This window comes from Cebus imitator, unplaced genomic scaffold, assembly GCF_001604975.1.
Source record: "Cebus imitator isolate Cc_AM_T3 unplaced genomic scaffold, Cebus_imitator-1.0 Scaffold177, whole genome shotgun sequence".
In the NCBI taxonomy this organism is placed as follows: Eukaryota; Metazoa; Chordata; class Mammalia; order Primates; family Cebidae; genus Cebus; species Cebus imitator.
Genome location: NW_016107492.1, coordinates 815,591 through 839,075, shown reverse-complemented (window position 1 = coordinate 839,075; position 23,485 = coordinate 815,591). Strand labels below are relative to the sequence as shown.

At 40.8% G+C, this 23,485-nt stretch overlaps 1 protein-coding gene across 10 annotated transcripts in view; it reads right to left on the bottom strand.

The window, feature by feature from the left end:
* Nucleotides 1-14: 14 nt before the first annotated feature.
* Nucleotides 15-23,485, bottom strand: part of FAM13A (family with sequence similarity 13 member A) — a 390,503-nt gene continuing 367,032 nt past the window's right edge. For 8 of the 10 annotated variants that reach the window (XM_017545084.2, XM_017545082.2, XM_017545083.2 and 5 more), the window contains 10 exons: nucleotides 22,975-23,188; nucleotides 22,314-22,452; nucleotides 21,483-21,564; nucleotides 20,480-20,700; nucleotides 19,771-19,854; nucleotides 11,884-11,979; nucleotides 10,322-10,405; nucleotides 4,573-4,769; nucleotides 3,912-4,013; nucleotides 15-1,273 (listed from right to left, as the gene is read on the bottom strand). In XM_017545084.2, the coding sequence (XP_017400573.1) occupies nucleotides 1,147-1,273; nucleotides 3,912-4,013; nucleotides 4,573-4,769; nucleotides 10,322-10,405; nucleotides 11,884-11,979; nucleotides 19,771-19,854; nucleotides 20,480-20,700; nucleotides 21,483-21,564; nucleotides 22,314-22,452; nucleotides 22,975-23,188 (1,346 nt within the window). In that variant the 3' untranslated portion in view covers nucleotides 15-1,146. The remainder of the gene's footprint in view (nucleotides 1,274-3,911; nucleotides 4,014-4,572; nucleotides 4,770-10,321; nucleotides 10,406-11,883; nucleotides 11,980-19,770; nucleotides 19,855-20,479; nucleotides 20,701-21,482; nucleotides 21,565-22,313; nucleotides 22,453-22,974; nucleotides 23,189-23,485) is intronic. The other 2 variants (XM_017545085.2, XM_017545089.2) reach the window with 1 other exon arrangement.

Below are 23,485 nucleotides of genomic sequence, written 5' to 3'. Positions count from 1 at the left end.
AGTCTTTGACAAAATTATAATTGGCCACATGGCATGACTTTTTTTTTTAATACATGATCTTGAAAATAGTGCGATTTAGATTCTGCCTTGGGCTGAGCTCTGCGGGCTACACATTTACCTGTCAGTTTGGGGATTTCAGTGCAGATTTTCTTTTTTTAAAAAAAATAAAACTCTGTTAAGTACTCAGGAGGCTGAGAACACAGGCCCTTTCTCTCCCCTGATCCTTTATACGCAGGCTAGGACTTAAGCAACCCCTTTATGTTTGGCTAGTGCCACAACAAAACAGCCCAGACAGGTTGCCATGAGCATGCTGGCCTGGCTTGGTGTCTGATGATAAAATCTGAGACTGCTAAGTGCAGTCAGTGTTCAGGAAAGAATCTCCAGGCTCTTCCCCCATCACCTGGTTTTAAAGTCAGCATTCATACAGCTGCTGCCACAGTCTGTCCTCTGAAGATGACTCAGTCCTACACAGCAACCAAGATTCCTTGTCAGCTGAGGAAGTCCTGAAGAAACATCCTGAAGATGATGACTGCACTGCCACTGTGGGCAGATGCAGCTTCCATCTACCTGAGGGCTGAAGGGGAAATCCTTTCACACACGTGAGGAAGGCGCAGCTCTGTGGAAAGGTCACTAGAATGGCCGCGGCAGCAAATAGGGCTCCAATGCACGTTCACACTCAGCTGGGTCTGAGGAGAGCACGGCCCTCCACAGCAAGCTCGCTCTACAGAATAAAGTCCTGAGCTTGTTTTTAATCACAGTTAGACAGAGAATGGTCTCACGTTTCTCAGTTATCCAGGGAAGAACAGTGTATGTTCTCTGTAGATGAGTGTCATCTAATGTAGTGTTTCATATCTGCTAGTGTTAGGAAATCTCCACTATTTGGGTGTGTGTGTGTGTGCACGCGCACGCACACACACAGAAGTCTTGACTTTCCAATTAAAAAATGCCTAAGTCAGGTCACACTGTCTTCTTCCAGCCAGTTTCTAAGGGAGGCAATGGAAAAAGGAGCTGATGCCAATGATCAAGAGGCAGAAGGGCCGCATGCTTTGCAGGGCCAGCTCCAAGGCTGCCTTCCAGAACTGCTCTTTCCCAGCGAACTCTCACTGCAGCCGCCAGCGCCCCCAGTGCTCAGGCAGGGGTTGCCCTTCACATGGACTTGGAATCAGTGTCTCTCTTGCTGATGAGCACCTCCAGGAGCCTCAGTTTTGCCTTTATGTGCTTGTATTCACTGTATTCTTCAGCCATAGGAGTGCGGTCTTCCTTCTGGACATTTCTAATGGAAATAAAGGAAAAGTGGTCTGAGGGTCATTTTCTGTCTCTGTGTGATAGTATTCCTTGGGCAAATTATCATTGTGTAGAAATTTTGCAGTTTATCAACGTGTAGAATCAGTGTTGCCAAGCGGCCCTTGGTCTCAAGACTGGAGCTGGATTTAGACAAGTAATGAAAATGTTTCCCCCAGAAGACATCATGTGACTGAGTTTTTATATAATCAGGCAACCTGTATGACAAGAAGGCTAAGAAATGCAGAAATTCTCTCTCTGCTAAGTATGAATTCACATTGAGTTCTCACACATCAAAATCCTTTATTCATACTTAGTGTTATCTCATTCTTATATATTTCATCTTGTGAACTTTAAAATTTTTAATTAGCAACTGATCCACCCACAACTTACAGGGTTTTTTTTTTTTTTTTTTTTCCAAAAACAGATAGTTAATACTCCCACTTATGATAAAACAGTCTTAGAATTCAGTAGCTGGATCACATAATACTATTATAAGCCTTTATTAATTTACTGAGTAATTTTACATGCACAGTATTTATATGCACAAGTATTTGAGAGCTTATAGGTCAAGCCCTGTGCTAAGTACTTTGTATCCATTATCTAATATAACCCTTACAACACCTGGATGAGATGGAGCCATTATCTGCACAGTAAACATGATGAAACCAGCACAGGAAATCAGATAACTCACCTGCTCTTCGCCACCACGCAGTGCGCTGCTGCTTTGCGCTTTATGGGAAATCGCACATGGCAAACATCCAAACACAGGCTTCCGGCCTTTATTATTAAAGGGCAAATGTGGGCAAGGAGGCTAGTATGGGGCTTAATTTGTTCAATGAAGTAAAAACCGATCTATTCATACTCTGCCTTGTTCTAGCAAAGGATTCTAGTGACTTCTTAGCAGAGGGCAGGGTAAAGAACAGGTGCTCAGGAATCGGAGCATCTGGCACACAGGCCCCGCTGCACTCTGAGGGCCATCACTCTCCTCAGACACGAATTCCTGGAACCAGAGCTCATCTCCTAAGTCCCTCATGGTTCTGTTTCGTGATGGTTTATGTCCACCACTGACATTTTCTTAAAACCTGGGCTTACATAATTCTATGTAGTTCCTCATGTATAAGATAATGTACATAATGTGACTAGAATAATATAAAAAAGGATAAACCAAAAATAGGCTTAGAGGAAAGATACCCATCAAACCATTAATTCTGATTTGTCTTTGGCTATTATTTTGGGAATTACTACTTATATTTGCTTATCTATATTTTCTAAATACCCTGCAATGGGTGGGAAATGAAAAGCAAATATTTAGGTATAAAAATGTATGAGACATAACCAAATCAGAGATCTAAAAGTAAATTCATACAATAATTGTTAAACTGAAATACAATATATTTTAAATGACAAATTTTTTTTTGAGACAGAGTTTCACTCCTGTTGCCCAGGCTCACTGCAACCCCCACCTCCCAGGTTCAAGTGAGTCTCCTGCCTCAGCCTCCTGAGTAGCTGGGATTACAGGCATGCACCACTATGCCCGGCTAATTGTTGTATTTTTAGTAGAGACAGGGTTTCTTCATATTGGTCAGGCTGGTCTCGAACTCCTGAACTCAGGTGATCCGCCCGCCTTGGCCTTCTAAAGTGCTGGGATTACAAGTGTGAGCCACCCCGCCCAGCCAACGATGTTAATTTTTATGGTGCTTTTATTTCTCCCAACTTTCAAGAAGTATAAAAGAGGACTCGAGAAACCATACTTACACAGCTTCAGTAATCTGGGTTAAAACCAATCTAAAAATGATAAAACCTAACTCCAGTGTAGGAGATGCAAAACTATCCCTGGTCCTCTCCTTGGGCTCCTGCTGCAACTTTCGGTAAGACGTTTTGTGTGCTGTTGCTCGTAAACATAAAAGGCTACTTCTTAACATAACATTATATGAGGATGATTAAATTATGCCTTGAAACACATTGGTGAGAGATAGCCCATCAACCAGGTAGATGTACTGCTTTTCATATATATTTTTCATTTAAACTTAGCAACTATCACCTTCATTTTTGAAATGAGTTTGAAAATCAGTAATACTTAGGTCCCTCTTTCCTTGTTTCTCTAGTTCCTTTTATTCAGAGATGAGATCTCGCTCTGTTGCCCAGGGTAGAGTGCAGTGGTGGATCATAGCTCCCTGCAGCCTCAAACTCTTGGGTTCAAGCAATCCTCCTGCCTTAGCCTGCCAAGTAGCTAGAGCTACAGGTGTGCCACCACAGCCACTTGGCTAAACTCTAGTTTCTTAAGAAAAAAGCCTTGGTGCCACCAGCTGGAAACACAGTTTCCTGCTGTTATTGCAGAAGAATCTGATGAAACCGGTTCATTTCATAAATTTCAGCTGCATCTGCATTAGTCTTTGGATAATTGCCATTATCCAAAGAGCATTTCTTTTGGGAGGTCCACACAAATCCCATCATCTCATAGTCAATCTCTAAGGGTCCCTGGGCACAAACCCAAGGACCAGGTTACAGGGAGGATGCTGAAGAGTCCCCCCTTTGAAGGCATTCCACAGATCTGACAGGAAAACATGAGGGATGGGTGTGTGTGGTAAGGTGGTGGGGAAGGGAGGGCCAGGGAAGACAGGCAGTACCTTCCATTCTGTCTGAAAAAGTTGTCTTCAAAATCCCGAAGTTTCTTTCTAATCCTTTTCTTTTCTTCTCTCATTTCCTGGAGGTGTTCCAGGAGTTCAGGTCTAAGAGAGAAGCAGCATTTCAAGGAAATTAAGTGAAATTTCAGTTGTTGTAAATGTAATGAATGTGCAACTCAAGAGGAGCTGTGCAGAAAGGAGAGGCAAGTAAGTGCAGACACAGCTGGGGCACGGAGGGGGCGTGGAAGTGGATGTTTTCCATTTCCTGAAAGCCAAACATGACCGGATCCAGCTTCTGGGGTTCCTGCTACTTAGGAATTCCTAGGCCTTTTAAAATCCCACGGCACTTTGTCATATTTTTCTTTGAAAGAAAGAGATGACATCTGTGCCCAGTGTATATTAAGTGATGGGCTGTGATGTACAGAACCACACAATACCGTTTATAGACAGAACTTCCGGTTGCTTAAGCAAGGCTCAAAAGTTCCCTCAAATAACATGGGCTGAAGCACATGCAAATTTTTTAAGAATCACTGTTTTATGCAGATACACTCCAGGTAGTCACTTGTATTTTATCAGCTACTTTACGTAGATACACAGGCTAAAATAATATTTAAGAAAGCTATTTTTAACAAAACATTTCACCACCACCACCAAAATGACATACATTGAAGCAGCATGGAGATTTGAAAGCCCTGTGTCCTGGCTGCATTTTGATGGTATTTTATCATCCATTGGGGAAATAAACCCATCAGCATCATCTTCGAATTGGTCCAGAAGGCATCGTGCACTGAAATCTGTTTTCAGAGTGACCATGAAGTCTGGCTTCGAGTTGCTGTCATCTTCTGACCCTTCCTCTTCTTCCTGAAGATACACAGCAACCCCCATAAAAATCTGGTCACTTTTTGGAGCATACTTTCATTACAAGTATCATTTAACAATCATTTAATTATCCAGACACCATATAGTTTCTTCTGTATTTATATTTAGCAACATGTACATTACAGATATATTATTTAGTATATACACAATAACACAAACAACACAGCCACTCAGTACAGAAAACAGACGAAAACTATTTTAAAATGAGTGTATAGCGTGATTAATATGTTGTCAGGGTGGGGATAGGAAGGAACAACCATCATAATTTATAACCTAAATGAGATGAACCAAAAGGATCCAAAAATTTCCAGCTCTGACAGCACAAAATTCATCACCAGTAACCAGTGCTTTAAAGGATTCTATTACTTGTGTATCTCAGAATTTTTTAAAAACCAGAGTCTGAACATTTTCTGAAATCAAACAATACAAGCTTTCTATTAAAGAATTGAGATTAGAAAATATTTTAGGGTTGCTTAATGCACAAAATTTTAGAGAATTTTTAAGAAGACTGAAACATTATATTCTCATGATTGAAATAAGAAAACTGAAGCTTTTCCAAGGAAATTCCAAGGGCCACATTTGTATTTTTCAGCATACAAGATTCTAAGAAAAGTATGATATTCTCTGTACTGATAATGCAAATAGAATAATAAAGCCAAATCAGCATTCTTAGTGCCAATTTAAGGCTATGTAAGCCTGAGGAAGAAATAATATCAGAGTCTGAAAGATTTCCAAAGAAGTGATTTACTACCGAAAGGCAGTCAGACCACAGAGAATATCTTACTATCTTAAAAAATTAAAAAATTGGTTCAGAATACAGCTACATGAACAGCAGTATGCATAGCATCAATGATTACAGGTAAACCAAATGGCTTCCATGCCAGTACAGGAAAGAAAATCTTAGGAGGCAGCAGCAGTTCCCGCTGGAGGGCAAAGTACAAATTTGCAAATGGCTCGTGGTGAATTTTGGTATGCTTAATAATGGTGCCTCTGAAGAGAAATAATGTGAATAAACAAGCAACCAAACAAAGCAAAATAAACAAGGACTATCATATAACTGATCAAAGCATCACTATGAAAATAAAATTGGCAAAAGCGAGGTGGCTTTTCCAGGTTGTCTCAGCTATGACTTCAGCTCTTGAGTCTCTTTGCTTGGTCCACAGAAGTGAATGCCTCAGTAATACATTTTTCATTTAAAATTGTTAAAATATTTTTAAAATTACAAAGCAAAATTGACTTTTTAAATAAATAATTTGTTTCTTTTTGTTTTAGTAAGAGTAATAACGTTTCCCATCGACATAGTTTGGATAAAAATAGAGATAACATATGTCAGGTACCTCACAGGCACACCTGGGACACCCGCTGTGGCCATCACTTTTCCCATCCCCCTCCTCCTGCCCCTCCCCTGGATAAGGAAGACCGTTCAGAAGCACCCTCAGGTAACTCAGTGGAGGCAGGAGTTGGGGCCTGCTTACTGCTGTCCCCAGAGCTTGGCAAATGCTTGCAGATGGCCAATAAACGGCTGTTAAGCAGTCTGGTAATTCAGTTTGAAAAGAGAACTACAAAAAACTACTATTAGAAGAGCATAAACACCTGGACAGCTAACAAAGTACAAATAAGAACTTAACGACCTTTAATGAAATCAGGTGTCTAGGTCTTATCAATTACATCCCAAAGTTATGAGAGAACTTAAAAATGTGAAAGTGTGCCTTGCACATAGTGAGCACTCAATATTTTTTGAGATAAATGTAACAAAATTACTCTCAGTAGCCTTTGAAAATCATGAGGAAAAACAGCAAAATAGACTTTCAAGTAAGACAATCATTTTAAGTGTTGTGGATACTGGGTAGAGTCTAGAAGGAATTGATACATAGATAATGTATAAGCAATTGGGAAATCAGTGGTCAACTGATGAGTCTGGTTCCTTAAAAATGAGTCATGAAAGTGAACCATTTTTCCTTTTTTGATAGATTGACGTAGTATTTGGATTTCAACGTACAACCAGGTAAGCAGACCCTACAAAAGGAAAGCTGGCTGCCCGTTTTCTGCTGTGTAACGACTGAAGGGTGGCGTGAACCTGAAGGGCAGTCTCCAGAAGCCCCTTTACCTGAATCTGCTTACTCAGTATCTGAGTCACTTGGACAAAGAAAAAGCATATTCTCAAAACGTATAGATAATACGAAGTGAGTAGGGATATCTGATATGTTGGAATATAAAAGCTAGATTTAGTCTATCTCATACAGCGGAAATAGAAGTATAAGATGCAACAAATTGGAAACATTCAAGGTCCTATAATTAGCTTAGGAAAAAGAAAAGCTGGACACACCAGTGGCAGTGCACAAGTATACAGCAAAGTATGAGTCAACTATGTGCCAGGGCCATGAGCAGTGGTTCTCAATGTGGGTGATATGTCCTCTCAGGGATATCCGGCAATGTCTGGAAACATTTTTGGCTGTCACAACTGGAGAAGGGGTGGTGGCAGCATACTACTGGCCTCTAGCGAGGAGGCCAGGGACTCTGGTAAGCATCTCCCAAAGCACAGCACAGTGCTGCGCAACAGTTACCCGTCCCCAAATGTCAGCAGTGCCGAGGCTGAGATACCGTATCCTCAGAAAGGCCAAAATGAATTCCCAATACCTTTGCATAGGCAAGAAACTGGAGGCATGAAAGGGCCTCAGCCATCTGATCAATATAAGGACTAGTCTTTGGTCTACTGTCCTAGTAAAACCATATCCAGATTAATGTCCAGTCCTGGACATCAGTTTTTTTTTTTTTTTTTTTTGAGACGGAGTCTTGCTCTGTCACCAGGCTGGAGTGCAGTGGCGCAATCTCGACTCACTGCAACCTCTGCCTCCTGGGTTCAAGCGATTCTTCCGCCTCAGCCTCCCGAGTAGCTGGGACCACAGGTGCGTGCCACCACGCCTGGCTAATTTTTTTGTATTTTTAGTAGTGACGGGGTTTCATCGTGTTGGCCAGGATGTTCTCGATCTCTTGACCTCGTGATCTGTCCGCCTTGGCCTCCCAAAGTGCTGGGATTACAGGCATGGGCCACTGCGCCCAGCCTGGGCATCAGTTTTAACAGCAACACTGATAAACCAGTGTGTGTGTGCACAGTAGAACTAGAAGACCACTGAAAGGTCTGGAACCCACATCACATAAGGAAGAGTAGGAGGAACTTGGATAACAGATTTTCACAGGGTATGCATAAGAGTGGGCAGGGCAGGTGACTGTAAATTCAGGGAAGAATCAGTATGTTTATTTCAAGTTGCTCCAGAGGGGAAACTTAGCCTAGGGTATAGAATGTAATAAATTGATAATAACTATGAATATTATAATTTCAACTGTTTTCATTAACGTTTTGTATTTATCAAACCTATACATTTAAAATTACATAATATGTAGTTAACAAAGATAATTATAAAACCAATAGTATAAGTTGTTAGTTATTATTACTATTCATGTAGTGAGGGACCTAACTCCTCCCATTGCTGTAGACTTTTTGAGCTTGAGGATGGAATCTCTCTGTAGGACAAATTTTAGTGGGGATTCTTATGTGGGCTAGGAGAACTGACTAGATGATCTCTAGGTTTCTTTAGGTTGGAAAATCTAGGGCTTTAGAACTTGAGCTGGCTCTAGTTCTTATACAGTTGGTTCCCTCCCAAAAGCATTTAAAACCAGGGAAGAGTTTTGGAGAAACCACTTAGATACAGTCTTATCTTCACACCCACCAAATTCTAAATTGCATCAGAATTGCCAAGAATGAGTACACTCCAGATACATTCCAATAGGCCTGGCCAACAGGAACAAAATGAACCAAAAGACAGCACTGTTTACAAAAGCAAGGTAGTCATTGCAAAATTATCTTAAATTTTGACCATGATGTGGGCCAGGAGATAAACCACAGCCAAAATATACTTGTGGGAAAAAAACAAAAAAAACAAATCAAGCTAAAGGATAAGAATTGGGATAAATATCCTTTTTTAAAAAGGGGATCATTAGGTTATCTTCAGTTCATCTAGTGAGACCATTATTAACTTTATATTTTGGATGTGTTCAAGAACACATTTTCATCTAGTAACGGTTCTATTGCATGCTGCTAAGAGAAACATGCTAATTTTCATGCACACAATTACCCAAATTTCTCCAATTACTGTGGTTTAATTCTTGGGTGACATTATCAGCCAGACAAAATTTGTCTTCATTAACATCAAGGCGTATTGTTAAGAAAATAGCTGTAATTTTTAAAGACACAATATAGTATATTGGTCCAAATTTCTAGTGCCGTGTTTAGAGCAATTTCATAAAACAAGTTATGGCTAATATAGTGAGCACAGTCATTGCCTGACACTGTAAAATTAGGCACATGAAGTATTAAGATCCGTAAAAGGCAAGAAAAGGAATACATAGAAGAAGACTTTATAGCTTATGGTGCCTTACCTCAGACAAGAAAATGGAGAAGTTCTCAATTGGCTTCCCTCAGTAGACAAGAGGCCCCTATATACTGAAATAATCATTCCTAACTACAGAACATAAGTGACCACCCCAGGCTTGGAACTGTCACAGAAATATGATCAGTGAAACTCTTAAAACTCACTTCTGCTCCAGGCTTAACTCTTGCTTTGGAGTTAAATGACTGTTAGAAGAGCAATCACTGATTTTTAAAAAATGATTGGCTTTGATTTTTCATCTCTAGAGTTCTGTAAAAGGCAGTCCAGTTTGCTCAGTTGTCTAGCAATAAAAACATAAAAGAGGCCGTTCCTAGCACAGGCCAATCAGGGTCCCACAGAGACACGCTGATGTATGGGCACAGATTACATCTCCCATTCTAGCAAAAGCAGCCACTAATGACAAGGATTATCCATAATTATTACTGGAAAAAAAATCAGGACATATGTTCTGGAGGCTATCAGTCATTCATAGCATCTCATTCATAGATTAAGAGCAGATTTTAAAATTAGTCCTGGGGACTAAATGTGCTGTGGGAAAGTCAAGAAGGAAGAGCGGGAAATATTGTACCAGCAGATCTGTCAAAGACGAAGATATTTGTAGAATTACAATTTTTCACTGTTACATATGTTTATATATATATTTCCTTTGTTAATTTTGGTTTTTCTATAAACAGTATATGAGATTTTTTTAAAGTTAGTCTACTGAACTAATTTAAGATTTTGGAATACAGAAAATCCATTCCCCAAATACAGAAAACAAAACCAAACGAAAGCACTTGGATAACCAAACCAAAAAAATAATAATCCCTGAAAGCAAAGTAAAAACAATGCAAACAACAAACAATACAAACAAAAGAGAGGGGGAAATAAAATGAAACTAAAGAAATCAGCTAAATGAAACTAGAGAAATCAGCACTCTTTAGAGGGAACTGTTCAAAGCTGGTTATATGCAGCTACTGATTTTTAGGGAATGCTACAAGAAGCCATCACCAAAAGACCCGATCACACCCCCTTTCCATTCACCGGAGGGAGGGAAGGAGGGAACTGGTGCGGATTTAGCAATGGGTTAGCAGCTGGGGTCTTCACCTTTATCTCCTTGAAGAAGGAAGCAGTTTCACCCTCGATAATTGGCTGCAGCAAAGGGCTTCTCCGCTTGCTGGAGGGGGAACCCTGTGACAGGTGTTAACAAGTAGGTTACATTCCGAACCCCTTTCCCGTTCCCTCCAGCTCTCGGCCTCCTTTGACCTCACCAGTATTTATTAACTTTTAACTCTGCATTCTTACCCCTCCCTGCCAAACGCTCCCAGGAAAACCTGAAACAACAAAAGTTCTTTTTTCCAAGTTGCTGCTTCCCTTCAGCGCCCACACACATAAATCAAGGAGGACGCAGTACAGCAAGAACAGCACAGGAGTATATCTGCAGACACTCAGAAGAAACCTGAGGAGAAACACCTGCCTCCCACTGCTGCCCCCACCAATCACAGGAACCACAAGAACAATTCGGCTGTAGTCAGCTAAAGAAAATCACGTAAGCTCAGAAAGCAATACAAAGGGGAGCTGACTTTTCTGTTGCATGTTCATCCTACTTTGGAGCACTAAGGGTTCCTGCCTGGAGAATGAAAACAACTCCTTAGATCTAATTGTTTTATTTGTCAGTTTAGGCATTTCCTCCAGAATACACTAAAGAGTGGCTTTCTTCATATATACCTGGTCTGAGATCTCTGGACCCTCCTTTCTTCATTAAATTAAATACATTGTTAAAAGAAATAGACAATATCCTAGGCCTAGAAATAAGAAGGCATTTAAGGTTGGGCCAGACAGGAGCAGCAGCTAAAATGCGTATGTATTGCAATGGCAACAGCACAGTGAGTTTGTGTCTGCTTATTAAAGAGCCTAAAGCCAGCAGAGGAGATGACAGTGCTGAAACAGAGGCAAATGTTTCCCCAAGAGATGGACAGGGGATGAACACCCCACTCATAAGCTGGGGGTGGAAACGCTGAGGCTGGGATGAGGGATGGGAGCAGGTGGCTGGGCCCTGAAGACTTTCCTGTCGAAGGCAAGCTGCTGCTCTCTACTCTTGACAAAATCAAAATCCAGGAGCCAAAAGCAGCAAAGTCCAGGGATGGTGGCCACTGACAGCACCTTCAGTTAGTAGCCTCCTTTCGTATACCTTGCCATATCCTCCAAAAAGAAGGGCCTCTTTTCTCAGGGGATTTTTGCTCTGGACATAATTCCCAAGGGAGTTATCCCTCTGTTGGATGGGAGGGACTATGAACAGAGGGCCTGGGGACCAGAGCGGCACTCTTTTTACTGAAGAGGCCTGGAGAAAGCACAGACCTGTCCCTTTGGTGCTCTGTCTCTGGCTGTGCATGTAGGATGGAGGTACGTGCCTTTTGGGCAAAGCATGTCCTCCAAAAGGAAAAAATAAATCCCATCAGTTTCAGATTGCCCATTTTTGATAAATGTAGCCTCAGGGGTCTTTGATAAAGTCTTCATTCCTCAAGCTTGTGGGTCATGGATAGTAAAGGCTGATTCAGCAATGAAAGCCTATTCTTTAATGAGAAAGCAGGTTAGGGCCCTATTCATAAATCCAGGGCCCAGTCAAGCAGAAAGGTGTTGTACCAGCCACAGGAAGGTATTCTACTCACAATGATGGGTATGGTGTTGGCTCGGGACAGGATCTGTTTGACCAGCCGGTACCTGTCATATAGTGGCTTCATCACTTGACGTTCGCTCTTTGTTACCTGAAAGGCAGGAATGAGAGTGGTGAGAAGCCTGCTGCTGGGAGTCACTACCAGCTGTCTAAGCATGCTCTGGGCCTTTGTAATTCCAGAGAAATTGCAGATGATGCAACCCTCACAACATTTATTTAAACTGATAATATTACTTATTCAATAAACATTTAGATTACCTACTTCAACTGCAGACCAGTGGACGTCACTCTATTGTAGTATTCCTTTTTCTAAATCAAAACTAGGATCATTCTTAGGTTCCTGCTTAAAACTCTTCAAGGTTCAGAGTTCCTAGATGACCATATTCTGGGTCCAGGGAAAGTGAAAGTATATATTTGCTATAAGATATATCATGTAGGTCAGGATTACAGGTGGCTCATGCCTGTAATCCCAGCATTTTGGAAGGCTGAGGTGGGCAGATCACCTGATGTCAGGAGTTCGAGACCAGCCTGGCCAACATGGTGAACCCCATCTCTACTTAAATAAATAAATAAATAAATAAATAAGCCGGGCATGGTGGCAGGCACCTATAGTCCCAGCTATGCAGGAGACTGAGGTGGAAAATCACTTGAACCCAGGAGGCAGAGGCTGCAGTCAGCTGAGATTGCACCACTGCACTCCACAGCCTGCGCAACAGAGCGAGACTGTCAAGGAAAAAAAAAAAAGACGTATCATGTAGTTCTGTAATGTGTTTGTCTTTCTCTTCTATGAAATTATGTTTCTAAGAACAAGATTCTGGCAAACAGTGGGTATTCAAGGAAGATTTGATGAAAAATACATGAACTGATTCATCTGTGTATCCTTAAAATCTGGCACAAGGCTAAAAATATTTAAAGGACTGATTCTCCAGGCAGTGGGGAGGACTCATACCCAGCTCCCTGGTATAGTGTTGGAAGCTCCTCATGCTCTATCTGCTGTTTCTCCTCCCCATCATCCCTCAAGCTCCAGAAATAAACCACGTTTTCTCAACACTTTTGTCTAATTCCCTCTGCAATGGCTTCCTCTTTGCTCTTTTGTTTGGCGAATTCCAGATCAACAGCAACTTCCCTGTGCAGCCTTCTTCCAACATCCCCCATTCTAGGAGACTCACGCATTCTCTCCTTTGTCAACACTGCCCCTTGCATACCCTGTAATTTCATAAATGCTTTTATGCTCTATTATAGCAATATGTTGACAAGTGTCTCCTTGAGACTGTAGCCCGTTGAGAACAGGAGTTTTTTTTTTTTTTTTTTTTTTTTTGTATCCCTAGTAACTATTTCAGTGCCTGACATCATGGAAATATTCCATAAATATCAGTCAAATGAGTGAATAAATATTTCAAACATAAATAGGTGTGCCTGATTCACAGATGCAGTCCCACTGGTTACTTAAATGGGGGAATGCCAGAATAGGATGAAGTATCTTTGCTTCAAGTTAGCTGTTTGTCTCCTGCATTCTCTTACTATTTCACACATAATAAGGCAAGAGTTTTAGAGGTAAGGAAGGCAAGTAGCATTAGCTTTGACCATTTATCTTATGGATTATTTTGACCCTTTAGCTTTAAAGATACTGGATTATGCAGAAATGGATTGCCCTTTGTTGCCCTTTATATTTGCCTTTCTCAAAGTGATAAACAGAAAGTGTGCTTTGGGTAAACAAGAATGATCGCCTTTTATTTCTTGCTCTTCTGTTATCAGATAACTAAAGGGCAACTGGTATTTTCCTGCTTCTACTATCTACCATGAGGAGTTTTATAATTTTATAAACAATGACTTTCGAAACTAGAAGGAACTCAAATTATTTTACAGAAAAAGACTAAGGCTCAAACCACAGGTGTCTCTACTACACACCTACCACACAGCTGCAGTGAAAAGACTGTGTCCAGTGCTGGCAAGGCTGTTGAACATCTGGAACTCTCCTTTACTGCTGGTAAGGGTGGAACACTTCAGAAAACTATTTGGCAGTACCTATTAAAGCTGAACTTACGATCCATCAATTCCACTCTTAAGTTTATGCCAAACAAAGGTGGCCTTAAGTTCATCAAAAGGCATCTGTAAGAATGTTCATGGCGGCACCATAATCCCAAACTGGAAACTGCCCATATGCCCATCAATGGTAGAATAAACAAAGTATGCTCCCCAAATTGAATACTACCCAACAATGAGAATGAGTGAACCACAGCTATATGCAACATTGTAGATTAATCTCACAAGGATAAAGCCGAGTCAGTTATGCCAGACACAAAACATACTGTCAGATTCCACTTATATAAAGGTCAAAAATAAGAAAAATCCACAGAGTTGGATGATAGTGGTTTTCCTCTGTGGAACCTTGAGTCATGGTACTGACCGGAAGGGAACATGAGCGAGGATTTTGGAGGATCGGCAACATTTTGTTTTTTTGTTCTGGGTGCTGGTTACCTGGGTGTGTTTACTTTGTGAAATTTCATCAAGACATATGTTTATAATTTGGGCTCTTTTCTGTATTTATGTTATACGGGTTAAGCATCCCAAATCTGAAAATCCAAAATCTGAAACTCTTTGAGCACTGACATGATGCCAAAAGGAAATGTTCACTGGAACATTTTGAATTTCGGATTTTTGGATTTGAGATGCTCAATCAGTATAATGCACATATTCCACAATCTGAAAAAATCCAAAATCCGAAACACTTCTGGTCTCAAGCATTTTATATAAGGGATACTCAACCTGTACTTCAACAACAGTACAACGATAGCCACAAATGAGTACGAGGAACAGAAATGAAATGACTTGTACATTGTCATATGTAAAACAATGGAATTTAGGACTGGGACACATGAAATAATTTTTTAAACACGAGATATATAATATGCTGCAGATGAGACTAAGGTACCTTCTAATGTCCGCACATGACACACGCTGAAATATAGCGTGCAAGATAAACAACAGACAGTTGAGCAACCAAAGGCATACAAAAATAGAAACAGGAAGCAGCCAGCATCCCGACTGCGAACTAGCATCCATTACTAGTTATTTGGCAGCAACATCTTTGGACTATAGCAGAAGACTTAGCAGGTAAAACCAACCAGCTATGACAAATTTGACAGCAACCAAATCTCCTTTCTTATTCTTTGTTCAAAAACAAAGTTTTCTACTTGGAGTAGATGAGGAAGATCACTGGCTTGCTTTAATTCTTTGGCTCATGACATTGATATCCAAATTTTCTACAAATTGCTCATGTTTTCAATTAGTGACCCCCAAGAACTAATCACCTGTGGGTGATCTGATAAAATCCAGTTTTTTTGACTATGGAGAGTTAAAACTCATGATTCCACCAAACCACTGTCATTTAACAGAAGCACCAAAAATACCGAAGATCTTTAAGTCTGAGGTGAGAGAAAGGTAAGAATAACTACTTTTTATCATAATCATTTTCATGATATATATTTAAAGCCAAAGGCTCAGTAATACTAAAAATTACTGCAACTTTTACCCATCATAATAGTGATCAGTGCTTGGTTTCTGAGTAGGGTCAAAATTTAATCAATAGCATATGAACAAAGCAGGACCTTGGTTGAACTGGCAAAAAAGAGCTATTAAATTGACCACGGGAATACTTTTTTCAACTTGACATCTCTATTCTTCATTCATCAGCTGCTCAGGGATTCTGCTGCCCACCAAGAACAGGGCTCTGAATGAGCTACTGACCTTCTCTTCACCTCAGTTTCCTGAATGGTAAACTGCAGAATTCAAATTAGAAAATCTGTATGCTTCCTAATTGCTTGGAAATGACTTTGAGCCAGGCACATAGTATATGATCTCTTCAAAATACTTTGACTCCTCTGGCTTCGAAACTTTATTTAAAGTGATACTGCTGTATGGTATTCCAATATGTGGAACTAGGGTTATCAGTAAGATGTATTTTTGCACATAAGTCAAAAAACATAAATATCTAGATGTGAAGATCTAAAGGGAGAAGGCAGCACTTCTACTGTCTTTCCTTAGGATTCAAATAAATTGTCATTTACTGGTCTCTTACTACCCTACTTGGTTGCCCCATAAGTTTCAGGTATTTCAAAACATAAAGGGAATGCTAGCCAATAATTACCCATTAATTAATGGCAAGTCTTGAACAGAAATCATAAAGGCCTGATCAGGCAGCTGGCCTGTCTTTAGCTTTTGTGATGGTTTTGGTCTTAGCCTCAAATAAAACTTCCCTACTGAAACATCAGTTTAGTTGCTGATACCTGGACAAACCCACAAAGCTGAAAGGTAAAATGATGGACATATATACTCTGAAGATAAAGAAAAATTAGAACTATGAAATATTAAGAGCTAGAAAAGCCTTATTATTTAGGTGATAAAATTAAGTACCAGAGAGGGTAATAATTTGCTGAAGGCCACAGAACTGGGTCAAGTGCAGGTTTATGGACTTTCAGTCCAGTTTTCTTTCAGAAATAAGAAGTAGGATCTTTAACTGTGATGATTTTTGGACTTGGGATGCTCAATCAATAGCACATCAATACAGCATCATCAATATAGCTCACTCCAAACAGAAGAGATATAGCATTATTCTCTAATAGGATTTGGCCAAGTTGTCTTCATAATAGAGAATTCTGCCTTCCAAGCTGACAATGTGCCTATATTGAACGTACAAAAATCTATGCTTATGAACAGTGTCATAGAAGCACAATTTGTGAAAAATTATGTCACAGACAAGAAACTATGCAGCCTCAAACTCTCCTTAGTAAAACAAGAAGTAGTCTGAGTTTGTATGTGACGGGTATACCTCTGAATCATCAAACTGCTAGAAGGAGAAGACAAAATGAGACGGATTCTTGTAACTGTTGCATTCTCGGCCCATTAATTTGAAAAATGTCAACTCTCTCTTCATTATCAGGTAATCATAGAAGGCTGTCTGTATAAAGATCAGAAAATCCAAAACAGCAGTTAACCAAAGGAGAGTATTTATAAATGCCTTCAGAATTTGCATTTAAATTTGAACATGGTTATATTTAGGGTCCTCAAGGTCTAAAAATACAAGAGTAAAATACTCCATTGAGGAAGAACCAGAAGCTCTGATCAGGTAACCCATTCTCTCCTATGTTTATCATCAAATAGTGGATACACAGACAGTAATACAGTGACACGTAGTTATTTATGGCACTTCTGTGACATGGTCTTTTGATGAAGAAGATTCTTAAGCATTGAAAAGGACCCACTTTAATAATAATAGGAAATTATATGCCTGTATATAAATGAGTGTTGTTTTTACATATGTGCCTGTCTGCAGAGTGCCCTGATACAGCAAACAGCTTTGCTAAAAATGTACGGAAGCAGCTGATTACAGTTTTGGCCTGAGATTTTGGTAGTTAGTGCCCTTTCAAATCAGTATCCGTAGACTCAGCAAATATCCATTGAGTTCTAAGCACCTGCTTTTCTAAAAAATTGGGGATTGGAGCAACAGTTTAACTCTGGAAGTACATGTACTTTTCTTCTAAGAAGGGTGTTATCCACATGGTATTTACTCTCCGGGGTCCATGGTAACACCATAAATCTAAGAAGTAAAAGTTTATTCTTTGATTGTTTTTGAACTGGCCAGATATCAAATGAACTCTGCTTTTTCTGAGGAGGTTGGAGCATCGTGTTCCAAAGAGAGAGAGGCAGAGAGTTTGGCCCTAGACCAGAAATGAATGACACTCAAATTTCCTAGAGCATTTGTTCCTCACCCTATGAGATGCTAGAATCCAGACCCACCTGAAAGAGCGATGAAAGACCAGAGAATAATAAGGCAGGGCCAAGAATAATAGTTCATATTCTTAATGATAAGAGGGCTATGAAGTGCACATTCTTTCACCTGATTTAATCATTTAATCAGAAGGAGGCCACAGAAAGCAGAGCATGTAATTGTAACAGAAGTGAAAATTATCATTGACTGTGCAAACCCAGTAAAAGCCACCCCACCCCACTTACTCAGTGGCAGACATCATACAAGTAAATATATACAGATAAACGTCTGTGTGTGTTCTGTAACATCATTTAATCTCCTTGGTAATCTATAACAGATATCTATTATATAGACAAGCACCAAGGCTCAGAGAGGTTACCTAAGCAGCCTGATGTCACAGGTCTAATCTCAGTGAGGCTGAGTTTTGAATCTGAGTCTGCTGATTCTACCACTCAGAGTGTCTGTGTGCTGACCCAGTCCAGGCTGAATGAGAGAATCTGTTCCCAACTCAGAGTAACAAATGCTACAGCACACAAACTACTCAGCTGGCAGCAAAGTGAAGTCTATGTAGAACACAGCTGTGAGCTCTTAAGGGACTTGGGCAAGGAAGTCCTCAAAGGTGTCTATCGATGTCATAACTCAAATCCACAGAAAGAAAAGAAGAAATGTTAAAGAAGGAAAACACACCTTTTTCATGAGGCTTGCCAGATGGCTACACAGAGATGGATACTTTAGGGTTCTGAGCCTATTGTGGAAAAGAAGCGTCTCTCTGATAAAAGAGGTTAAGAGGTTCACTTCTCCCTCTACATGTTTTGAATATTCCAGTGGAGAAGGAGAAAGTTTCACAATGTATCTGAGCTTTAGAGCATTTACTATTTGGTTCAATGCCTTTTAAAAAATCCCAAACAAAGCTTGGCTGAAACATGAACATGATCCCAGAGTGTCAGTATTTTTCCATTGCAGGGACAGGCCAGCAGAAGAAATCATCATCAGAGCCAGCATTTTTTTTTTTTTTACATTTAAACCTGATAAATTTAGAACTAAAATGCCACCAAGGAGACATTCTACAGATAGTTATTGGGCCCATGTCATGTGTCAGGTCTTGTGTTAAGACACTGAGAACTGGGGTCACCACTAGGTGCACGATGCCCAGAATCTTTACCTCCCTCCCCCAACACCTTAGAGTCTAGTGAATTATCCTGAAACGGTCTATATTTAAAAGAGCATATTGTAGATGAAAAAGACTATCATTATATAGTCATGGCCAAGACTGAAAAACAGATCTATACATTTTGGCTATATAAAAATAATCAGTGAACCTTAAACTTCACGCTTCCTTATACTTGCTTTTAATAATTTGTTTTGTTAGGTCCCCGACAACATTATGAAAAAAAGGTTTAAGAGTGACTGACAAGAAGGATGTCTGATGAAAAGTTCTTCAAGGAAGACAGCAGAACCCTATCGTGCTACTATCTCCCCCACAGCTAACAACAAACATTCAATCAATGCTTGCTGAATAGCAAGCCACCTCAAAGGCTTCCCGTTGTTAAGTGAAGGCAAAGCCATATTTTGGATTCCTCACACTTTTAGTTCTGAATGGCAGCTGGAACTTCTTTATAGACACACACTAGTTGCACTGCATTGCAGAGAGATTGAATTTTAGGGCAGATCATTGTAGATCATTCATAAAATGAAAGACACCTTTCATTTTATGGATGAGAAAGCCTACAATCAGTCACAGCTTATGGGGGAGACCTAGGGACAGGGAAGTCTTCTAACTCCAGGACTCTTTATGCCCTGTACTCTGTCCTCACGACCCCTGGCCTCTCCACCATTCTTTCTTTTGAAGCAGTACATTAATGACTAAATTTAGTTGCAAGCAAATTTCTTCACTAAGCCCAATTAAGTTCAGCATGTACTAGCTAGAAACTTTCTCATCAGCTAAGCCTTTAGACAGCTTAGTTATGGTGTACATATATAGTAACCTCCTTTATAAATCCTAAAAGTAAAGAAAGCAAACATTAGGGAACCCCATTTGCAAGATACTGAACATAGAAAATCCACTTCTAAAGCCAGATAATTGACCCCAATCAGAAAATCCACCACATCACATACCGGCCGTCCATGAATGCTTTCATAATATAACAGAGCCTTCTGCAGAGCCACTTTCTCATTAGCAATCTGGTCTTTGGTCATATCCTGTATAAACACAGGGATAGAGGATAGAGAATTGAAAGAGAAGGGAAATGTTTGTGAACATTCCAACTTCTTTACTTAAATTACTAAAGCAAGGCTAAAAAGAATCCTCATTTAACAGCTCTCCCTAGCTCTAGCCAAAGTTCATTTAGAAATGGGCTATTCCTGAGCTCTTGGGAAAAACATGGCCAGCACAGCAGAACCATCATCAGCCACTTAGGTCTCCCACATGGCAGCAAAGGTGCGGTGAATACTGAGGTAAGCAGGGCTGTGAGGCACATGGGGCTTAGCTTAATGGCCCAAGCAATGACGACGGTTCTAGGTTACATGGTCCCAAAGGTTTGTCTCTAATCCTTCTACGTCAGAGAGTCACCAAACCAGCTATTAACCTAAACAAGTTCATTCTGTGATCTATACAACAGAGTTTTGTTTTCAATCTGTAGTCAAAAACCAAAGCACCCACAGTTAATGTACTCTGCCATTGTTTCATTGGCTTCTCTAGACACTTAAGAGCCTGGAAGGCTTAACAAGGCATCATCTTCCCACTGGGATTCATGTGGCATGCCCTGGGTCTCTACCGCAGTGCCTGCAATGGCTCAGGGCTTATGACTTCACAGAATCACCGCACCTTTATGTCCTCAGGACGGCTGCTTTCCACTCGCTTCTCCTGGAGCTTCCTCTGAATAGATTCCAGTGTGGCTTCAACACTGGGCTTTATTGCTTTATCTGCCAGCTCTTGCTTCTTCTCATCTTCTTTCTCAAGTTGGGAACCAAAACTCTTGGGGAGTGTGTTGCTGCGCTGCCGCATCCTGGGAGTTAGGTCCTCTTCAGATATCTTTAGTTTTGACTCTAGTTGAGAAGATTTGGGGGAGAGATATATGAGACCTGATGTCTGCCCAACATAAACTGTTTTTCTGTGGTATCAATAATTTACTGGTTCTGTCTTTGTTCAGAGAGTATCTAGTTACAGTATCAGTAGAAATCCTTGAGTTGTTATGTAAAACCTGAGATAACGGTAACGTCTTCTTTGATTACGGGGAATGTTTTTCTAACACTAATTGCTGAGAATGCTTTAGCCACACCAGCCTGTATGATGTTCTCAGAATGTGACATCCTTCTTTCTTCAGTGTTTAAAGGTATTTACTGATCTAATGACCAACCACTGGCCAACCTTTTCTGTATGACTTATATACCTCATTTTGAAATTCGTCTAACTTTGTATTCTATTTAGTTGTTTACATGACTCTATCTCTGAAAAGATGGGAACATCTTTGAGGGACGGGGGCCAAACCCTTTGCAGATTCATCTCTGTGTCCATCTACCACCATGGCAAATGGAGACTTGGATTAAACAGGTGTTTGAGAGAGATTGACTTGAAACCATCATCCTTCTATTAGTGATCTAGGGAAATGAAGAAACGCTACAGAATTCGCCTCTTAGCTGATCTGGCTGCCCTATGACTGAGATCATGCGAAGACCCAAGGAAGTGGTCACTCTGAGTAGCTGGGAGTGCTGGGAAGCATCTTTAAGGACCCTGGAATGCCTGAGCAGTGGCACTCAGCAGGAGTGGAGGTGAGAGATTCTGCACCTGGCTTGTTGTACAGAAGCCACAACTCCAGAACTTTACCCACCTTTAAGTTGTCTCCGAAATTTGGCAAGGTCATTTGTCCATTTCAGAACCTCTGGATTGGCTGCTTTGTCACTGTGGGAAGGCTGAAAAAAGGAAGTCTAGAGTAAATGCTTTGGAACTGGAGCAAGAAAAAGAAGAAACGTTTGATGATCATTTTTGTTTTAAATAGGAAGGGAAAGTTCAGCCCCATCAGTATAAAAAATTAACCATGACCAATCAGAGCAAATGTCACAAGTGTAATTCCATTATCCTTTTTCACATTTGGTTATTTTGACGCTTTCAAAGAATTCTTCAGAGGCAAAATGCTGCATCTTTATCCTCAGGGACTTCTGTAAAGGTCCATGATCCCCCTGCCATTATTTGTAGGGTTCAACCTATAAGGCTAACAGGGTAGAAAACGGAGGAGTATATGATGTTTTGTCCTGCAACCATTATGAAAAATACCTTTCTGCCACTCTTGTGGGAAATGCTGGGTACAGAGCTGAGAGCAGAATGAGTTCAGTACTAAAGAGATTTCAGGACGTGTTGTTAAATTAAATTTTAGTCAAACAAAAGATTTCATTCTACAATTTCTATGGTTCCTGCTTACTGATTAATTTAAAAATGTAGACTTAAGCTTTCATTGTTTTTGTAAGAATACGGCTGTGCAGGAAAAATGCTGATACATGAAGACTGGGGTTTATCAGGGTGTGCTATCCAGGGTTTACTGCCTTTCTGTTGTAAGATTTCCTAGAAGTCTCTCTCAACCGTTCGTCATTTCTTTGAGTTGTTGAAACCCTGGCATGTCCAGGGAGAGGAGGAGGTGAAAAGAACAGTGTGAGGGGACACTTACTCTGTACTTCTTCTCTTCTTCGAATCTATCTTCAAACTTCCGGATCTTCTTTTTAAGGCTCTGAATCCTTCGTGTGAGCTGGGCGGGTGTCAGGTCCTCCTGCTCATCATCGTAGGACCCCAGAGAGGAGCTTCGCCGCCTGGGAAGAGTGCGACTTAGGTCAATTTTCCTGGGAGCAGTTACTGCTTGCTGAGAGGGACCCTGGGGAAGTGGGACACTATGTGGCATGTGGGTGTGTGTCGGGGCGGGGGACACGAGGCAGAGGCAAAACAACCTCTTCCTCTTGAATAGAAGACAGCTGACTGATCCATTTGAGCTCGGTATGTCCCGCCTAGTAAGTACATCGAGCCTTTTCTCGCTCACATTTACAATTAACAAGGCTAGGACTGAATGTCAACCTTTCCTGTGGGCCTAACGGAGTTGAATTGGAGAGCACTTTGGAAAGGGGAGGCTAAGAAAATTCAATATGTGATGTTGCAGTTGGGCCACAGCTCAAATGGGACACTACAACATGGCCCATGTACTAGGATGAAGAATTTCAAATGTTCCTCCGTAGGCTCATGACTTAATTTAAAAAAATCATCTGCCATCAGTGCCATTCCTATCTTTTCTGATGCTGTGGGGTGATGCATTTGCCTCTCAGCAATACAGAGAAACATACCTCATGAAAGAATGGGCGTTTGGCGGGGAAGGAGGCACTTCTGTGTCATCCAGGTATTGCCTGCTCTGCCCGTAAGCATAGAATCGAGGAGAGAGCATGGGGTCGCTGTCTTCATCCAGCAGCTGACGGATCAGGCGCCCGGCCTGCGGCGAGAGGTGGGCTTCATCAGAGTCACTGTTCTCCCGCTGCCAGGTGGAGAAAGCAGGGATAGGCTCTGCAAAATGACAGTGGTAAAGGGTCAGGGTTGTTCTTCAAAGCGCAACTGTTTCCCAGGCTTCCCAGATGCTTTAGGAAGCTGCCCATTGAATCGTTTTTCATTTTACAGCTAAGGTCCAGACTAAGGACCCAAATGAACACCAGTATTTCTGACAGCCATCAACTACCTCTCATCTCGATTCTCACTTGTTTTCCAAAGAGAATTTGCTAGGGCTACCCTGAGGAGCAGCCTTAAAGCGGGGATGCCCAGTAGATCAGTGCTAAAAACTCTTCCACTTGATGGCATCATTGAAAA